Source organism: Halichoeres trimaculatus, unplaced genomic scaffold (assembly GCF_033239565.1).
Source record: "Halichoeres trimaculatus isolate MK-OKI-2021-1 unplaced genomic scaffold, fHalTri1.1 fHalTri1_scaffold_2, whole genome shotgun sequence".
Classification (NCBI taxonomy): Eukaryota; Metazoa; Chordata; class Actinopteri; order Labriformes; family Labridae; genus Halichoeres; species Halichoeres trimaculatus.
Genome location: NW_027437180.1, coordinates 6,534,801 through 6,542,185, shown reverse-complemented (window position 1 = coordinate 6,542,185; position 7,385 = coordinate 6,534,801). Strand labels below are relative to the sequence as shown.

General features: G+C 42.7%; 1 protein-coding gene across 1 annotated transcript; it reads left to right on the top strand.

The window, feature by feature from the left end:
- Nucleotides 1-2,132: 2,132 nt before the first annotated feature.
- LOC141787176 (neuronal pentraxin-1-like) lies at nucleotides 2,133-7,385 on the top strand. Its single transcript, XM_074665460.1, has 5 exons — nucleotides 2,133-2,649; nucleotides 3,016-3,223; nucleotides 3,915-4,156; nucleotides 4,798-4,977; nucleotides 6,095-7,385. The coding sequence occupies exons 1-5, from the start codon at nucleotides 2,221-2,223 to the stop codon at nucleotides 6,314-6,316; spliced, it is 1,281 nt and encodes a 426-aa protein (XP_074521561.1). The 5' UTR covers nucleotides 2,133-2,220; the 3' UTR covers nucleotides 6,317-7,385.

Sequence of the window (7,385 nt, the reverse complement as noted above, 5' to 3'; positions counted from 1 at the left end):
GATTTTCTCTCTGCTTTACCAGAATCCCTCTCACTCTGACAGGCTTTGGCCTCATTATCACCCTGCTGTAACTGCATAAATTCCTGTTTTAGCTCTTACACTTTAGGTTTCATGAAGCTGGCTCTTGATTTGTTGATCCATGCTGGAGTTAGAGCCCTCATCAAAGAGGGAGCCAGGGAGGGGAGAGTGTTTAATAATTTGGAAACATTTCTTTCTCATTTTAGCGCCCCCCTCATGTTTCCACTGCTATCAACGCATCCAGGGAAGATGATAGAGCATCTATCAGACTGTGTGTAGCCTGCTGCGCACAGAAACCTTCCCCTCTTTCTCCTTAAACTATTAATTTCCTTCTCTGTGTCTGAGAGCAGCCGATGGAGGGCATCTTCGTCTGTACAGTGAGATTAAAACCGTGCTGTAAGCCTGTCCTGATGTAAAGAAGCATAACGCCAGATATTTTCTGCCACATTGTCCGGCGTGATTCACGGTTTCATGGTGTGAGGAGCGTGCCGTGGAGAGAGGAAGAGGAGGGGAGGGGGAGGAGGAGGTGAGGGGGAGAGGGGATGGGGGACTCCGACCGTGGGACACACTCCTCTGTATGGAGGAGATGGAGGGCGGCTTTCATTTAAGGTGGACCGATAATTTCTCCACACTAAGCCTGTGCTTCGCGCCAGTGAGGAGTTAAAATAAGCCCAGTTAGTCACATTAAGTCTGGTGGTGAACTGTTACTCCGTGCAGCAGCTTCTGGAGGAGGAGAATACGAAACAATGGCATGTGGTAAAGTGTAATTTATCAAAGACACGAGTCGTGAAGTCAGAGGGCTGACTGGGATTACTTTAGCTCACCTTCTTTTGGATAAGATCTCCGAACTGAGAAACGACGAAAATGAAATAAAAAATAAATAAATAAATAAATAAATAAATAAATAAATTAATTAATTAATAAATTAATTAATTAATTAATTAATAAAATAAAGAGATGTACAAATTGACAAATAAATAAACAAACAAGTTAATAAATAAATAAAAATAAATAAATAAAGAGATGTACAAATTTTTAAATAAATAAATAAATAGGCGTACAAATATATGAATAGATGTAGAAATAAATAAACAAACAAGTAAATAAATAAGAAATAAATGTATAAAAATTTAAAAAATAAAGAGATGTACAAATGTATAAATAAACGCAGAAATAAATGAACAAATAAATAAATAAATAAATAAATAAATAGACATACAAATGTATAAATAAATGTAGAAATAAATAAACAAAAAACAAACTAATAAACAGATAAATATTTTCTGTCTTCATTTTCTTTTTTTATTTTCCCTGGCAGAATGTATCGTTTTTTAAAAAAAAAATAATAAAAAATGTATCATGCTTTCTTTTTTTTTTTTTTGTTGTTGCTGCCATTGAAATTTTAAAATGGCTCTATTTAATTCAGCCCAATTCTTCTTTAAAATAAAATATTCATTAGGCTTTAGATAGTTCACCTGGTCAAATAGCTTACTCATCCCACAAATGTATAAAACCTAAGGCCAGTACAAACGTTGTAAGTTTCAACGTAAGAATGTCTAATGGTCAACAATTGACATTGAAAATGTTAACCTTTGGGCTGGTTTAAAGTTGACAGAGCTCCCCATTAGCTACACGAGGATCAAAAATGATTTGGCAGGAACAGGACTTTTCAGACTCCAGCTCTTCAGACCTCATCACCGTCATTACTAATACCCCTTACAGCCTGCTTTAAGCATCATTTTTAAGAAGGAACTTTTCAAAGTTTTTATTTTTATTTTTTCCAATGTAGCCCACTGATTCAGGCTTAATAACGTTACTTTTGCAGCACAGATAAGTTATGTGAAGAAAATAAAGACGCCGTACAAAAGTATGTCGTGACTGCTTCAACTTCCAAGAACTGCTGATCTACTACTCCACATTTCCTCTAACCACTAACACCGTGTAGGCGCTCTGCTACTGTAAGACAGGATTGAGTGGGAGCTCCGCGAACAGCGCCCAGGACGACCTTAAATAAGGGGCTGGACTCAGTAGGTAGAGCAGAACCCGCTGCCTCCCTTCAGTGATGCGGTGAAACTGCGCTGCGTTTTGTGCGCTATATAAAGCGCACTCTGACAGCAGAGCTCACAGCGTCAGTGGACAGCTCCGTGGTGCTGAAACCTCACACTCTCTCCACACACTCACTCCCTCAGTGAGCCGCGGTGCATGACTGGAAACATGGACGGATTCTCGTGGAAACTTTTTCTACTTTCTTGCCTGGTTGTTATGGAGAGCTCGGCGCAAGATTTCGGACAGACACAGTTTATTTGCACGTCAGTGCCGAAGGATATGGACTTGTGCACGGCCACGATGCAGAACAGCGGGCCGGCAGAGGACCTGAAAACCACGGTCATGCAGCTGCGGGAGACCGTGCTGCAGCAGAAGGAGACCATAATGAACCAGAAGGAGACAATCAGGGAACTAACGTCCAAGTTGAGCCGCTGCGAGAGCCAGAGCCTGCCGGGGACGGGACCCGGCGGGAGACGGCCGGGGTCAAAGAACACGATGGGGGATGTATCCCGGGGCACCACGGAAACTCTGGCCCAGCTGGGTCAGACTTTGCAGACCTTAAAACAGAGACTGGAGAACCTAGAGGTAGGCACGCAGAGGAGGCAACGCGGATCAGGTCAAAAGTTCATTTAATTAGCTTCCCTGGTTATTTATTAGAATTAAGGATAATCCTCTTTTACAGCGCTTCAGCTTTGTTCTCCAACTGTTTGCGGATCTGCTCCAAGTCTCGCAATCTTTTTCTCACATAGAGAAAAACATCTCGTAAAGTAGCCTAAACCAAGAGCAGGATACCTGTCTTTATATAACGCGTCGCAGAGCAGATATCCATAAAGGACAGTGATCAGGGAAGGGATGGGGCTTTAAACTCCACTCTGAGTAGAGTGCACATGTTTCAGAAAGTATCCTCTGTTCTCTTTTAACCCCGTGTTTGTGTCCCTCTGTCTACTGCAGCAGTACAGCCGAGGCAACAACACCGTTCAGGCGAACAGCTTGAAAGACCTGCTGCAAAACAAGATAGATGACATGGAGAAGCAGGTCCTATCCCGGGTCAACACGTTAGAGGAGTCCAAACCGGGCTCCAGGAACGACACCGAGCAGCGGAACAGAGTGGAGTCCACGCTCACCTCTCTGCACCATCGCATAACGGACCTGGAGAAAGGTGCGTTCGGATCCTCCGCGCTTTGAATGTGGCTCTACGGCAGGTCTTAACAGGATTAAGAGTGGAGTAAATTGCCTTTTAAGTTTAAGATCATCCCAGTATAAAAACACGGAAGCACTCAGGAGCATACACACACACACATGGAGCCGTTTGGAATACCGCAACCATCACGTTGCGCGCACATTGTGTGAGGGAGGAGAGAGCTGCATTGCTTTGCATATCTCAAGACCCGCTGCTGGCACTTTCTGCTGCGCTGGGTTTCTGTGTTTTTTTCAGAGCAGGATATTGTCCAGCGTGAGCGTTCAAAACAGAGGGGGCTTTGTCCGGAGAGGGGTCAGAGGCAGAGTAACTTCACAGGCTGCGCCTTTTCACTGGCGCCTTTGGGGAAGCGTTTTCAGCTCCTGCACGGAGCTAAAAAAGCAAATGCGCGTGCTCGTGTTGTTTTCAAAAAGAGAGGAGGCAGAGAGGACAGGAGGCAAGAGAGGAAAATCAGAGTGAAGACAAAGCTCTCTGTTAGATATGAGGATGCACAGGTTTTATAAGTTCACTTTGATCCTTAAGTCAGTCCATCACAACTTCTTGTATGTAACAGCCATTGTTAAAGGTGTTTAAAGTTCCTCTCTGGAGACATGAGGAAACTCTGAAGCCTAACCTGAAATACTAAATGATAAGTCTGACATGTCTTGTGCAGGTAAAGACACCAGGCCGACAGACAAATTCCAGCTCACCTTCCCCCTGAGAACCAACTACATGTACGCCAAAGCCAAGAGGAGCCTCCCTGAGATGTACTCATTCAGCGTGTGTCTCTGGATCAAGTCCAACGCCTCACCTGGAGTGGGAACGCCCTTTTCCTATGCTGTCCCGGGCCAGTCCAATGAGCTGGTGCTGATCGAGTGGGGCAACAACCCCATGGAGATTCTCATCAATGACAAGGTAAGAGACACACAGACTGTTGTGACATCTTTCATCACCACATGGCTTTATGTGTTTACAAACGTCATGTTAATGTTCAGACTCTGTTTAAAAGGGGGAGTGAGAGTCAGAGAGGTTATTGTTGGTGATAAAGAGCTTGATGAGTCAGTAACCTGGTGTCAGGAAAGACCAGGAGAGCTACAGAAGAGGAGAGATGTGACTGAGGTTATTTTTTTATTTTATTGTTATTTTTTTTATTTATTTAATCTTTAAACCAGAGAGTCTCATTGAGATTAAAAAATCTCTTATACAAGAGAGACCTGGCCAAAAATTACACAACACAATCGGTTTAAGACAAATAATCAAATACACATTTGGCTTTCAAGAAAAACAACCACATGTCTCTGTCACCACATGCTTAAAGATGCTCTTCACCAAGAGAAATCATTGCATCCAATTTTGGCTCTTTTTGGAGATAATTCCACGACCAAGGTGCATTAGAAGAAAAAAAAAAGAGTTTTCTCCAGGGCTGTAAAAACTCTGGATGGAAGGTGGAAGTTGAAGTTATAAACAGGCTGAAGAAAAGGAGGTGTGATTGTTTTCAGGAAATGAGTTACTGGGGTGTAAAAGAGAGTGAGACAAATGTTATGTCTCTGCTGCAGGTGGCAAAGCTTCCATTCCTCATCAACGACGGGAAATGGCATCACCTGTGCATCACGTGGACCACCCGCGACGGGATGTGGGAAGCCTTCCAGGACGGAGTGATGCGGGGCAGCGGGGAGAATCTGGCACCGTACCACCCCATCAAACCAGAGGGAGTGCTGGTCCTGGGACAAGAGCAGGTGGAGACTCGTTTTTAGATCCGTTATCTGCACTTTAATCTGCTCACACATTAGGGAGGGATCCTGGCACAGTTCTGCTTTTAAATTTCGGTCACAGATTAAAGGTGTGAATATTTATGAAATTAGATTGTGGAGATATTTGACGAGGTGCTTCATTAAGTCTTTCCACTCATATTAATGTGCAATTTGTCATTCTATTAGAGAAAAGAGTCCACTGTTATCCTGCCAGAAAGACATCCTTGGAGTGTTTCCAGGAGAGACTTTAAGTTTGCTTTCATTTGGTGAAACTGCAAAAACTCTTGATAGTAAATGACAATGTCAGCTTTATTTATATGACATATTTTAAAAAGCCTGCCAAAGTGCTTTACAGAAAAACAGGTAGAAACAATAAAAGCAGAGAGGAAAAAAGTGGAGAGGCTATTCACAGTCCACACAGTCAGAGGTGAAATGGACCACAGAGTTAGAACGACTGTGAAGGCTTGATCTCCTCTAGGTTTTAAAAACGTGATGAGCTGACCTTAAGGCTCTGGAAAGCTGAAGTAAAGTCAGAAAAAAAGGTTTTCTTCATAAATCCAAGCTTGTTTTTGTCATTTCGAAGCAAAGTAACAAAAACTTGCAGAAACTTATGAGCTGTCAGATTTGCTGCCTTTATTTGTCACTGATGACAGTGAAACAGGAGTCCTCAGGGTTTGGACTGTTGCTTTGAAAAGTGAGAAATCTGGAGGCATCACTTTGGGCTCTGGGAAATTATTATGAACATTTGTCACAGTTGTTTGACAGTTTACAGACCATGCTGGTGAAAATCCTCAGCACATTTGTCTTTTATAAAAAATCACGACTGTTTGCAGCTCTGTCATTGAAAGGTCATGATATACTCTGCAACTTTACAGCTAATACAACAGGAAAGAACATATAGGCATAAATCCACCAGGCTCTATTTTCTGACTTAAGAATACTCATCGGCTTTAAATCCTCCTTTTTTACTCAAGACAGAATCATGTCACTTTGAGCTCAAAATTCAACCCTCTCCATCTCATTTGAAATGTCTCAGAGTTTTTAACATCTACTGTTGTGCTCATTGAACTTGTGACTAACACTTGTCTGAATTGTTCCACAGGACACGCTGGGAGGAGGCTTTGATGCAACACAAGCTTACGTGGGAGAATTAGCAAACTTAAACATCTGGAATAGGAAACTCTCTATCGCAGAGATCTACAACTTGGCCACATGCAACAGCAAAGCACCGGCTGGGAACGTCTTCTCCTGGACGGAGAGCAACATCGAAATATTTGGCGGAGCGACCAAATGGACATTTGAGCCCTGCCGTTCCCACAACTGAACTGCATCAAGAGAGGCCTCTCTGTATTTCTGAGCTTTTGTCGTTCTTGTCTTCATTTGACGTTTGTTAGAGACTATTTGAGTTATTGGTAAGCTTCAATCGGGGATTTCTATCATTCTTAGGTATTAATGTGCAAAACAACACTTTTCATCTCGAAGGGGGGAAAAAATCGTCTTGGAGACCTCAGTGAGAAAGTATCGGTGTCTGTTTCTCTCTTTTCTTTCTTGGACGTTGAGTTGAAAGCACACCTAAGCTTTTCGTTTGGCTTATTTCGTCTTGGACTGGCAGCTTGCAATCTGCGCCTTATGTTTCGACAATTCACAATCCAAGAGAGGAATTACATAACTGCTCCCGCCCCCTTCCCCTCCGGAGTGTGGGAGATTACACTGTCCATCCAATTTCTGTCAGTGTTTGGCGCTGTAAAGTGATATCTCGAGTGGTACAGCTTCCTGAGGTCCCATACCCTCCCACCTCACACACAAACAAACACCCCTCCTCCTCCTCTTCCTCCTCTTACTCCTTCACTCCGCCCCTCCCCTCCGGAACTTGCACTGTGACTGACGAAGAGATCGCCAGGAGAGGAGGGTACGCTGAAGGACACTGCAAAGTCAGACTGTGGTACAAGCCAATTTGTTATTGTCGTTTGCTTCAAGTGTTTCTGTAAGAATGTCGTTAACTTGCCAACATTGCTACAAAGCCTGGGTGCCTTGGGCTGGTACAAATATTCAGCACATTCAGTATGTTATAAGTTGCAAATTCAATGTTTATTGGTTTCTGTTTTCTTTCTGAGCTGGGTTGAGTTTTCTTGTTTCTCTGGTAAATGTACTTTAATTACAGTTTGTTATCTGACATGACGTGTTTTGGCAGGTGTTTGTACTACTCTGTATTAGGAATGTTAAAGTATTTGTATAGTAACAGCATGAACGACAGAGTGCTGTGAAAGCATTGTTGAAATCTGCTTTACTATCTTCTCTGGGTCTGGGTTTTTTACTGTATTGTTATATGCTCCAAGCATGGCAAAACTGAGAGATGAAGAATTTAATTTTTGTAATAAAATTGTGATACTTAA

Bases quoted from the DNA above. Each gene is read 5' to 3' on its own strand.
- LOC141787176 (XM_074665460.1), top strand. From the start codon at position 2,221: ATGACTGGAAACATGGACGGATTCTCGTGGAAACTTTTTCTACTTTCT. The intron at 3,224-3,914 runs GTGCGTTCGGAT...TGTCTTGTGCAG, and splicing joins CATAACGGACCTGGAGAAAG to GTAAAGACACCAGGCCGACA. The intron at 4,157-4,797 runs GTAAGAGACACA...TCTCTGCTGCAG, and splicing joins AGATTCTCATCAATGACAAG to GTGGCAAAGCTTCCATTCCT.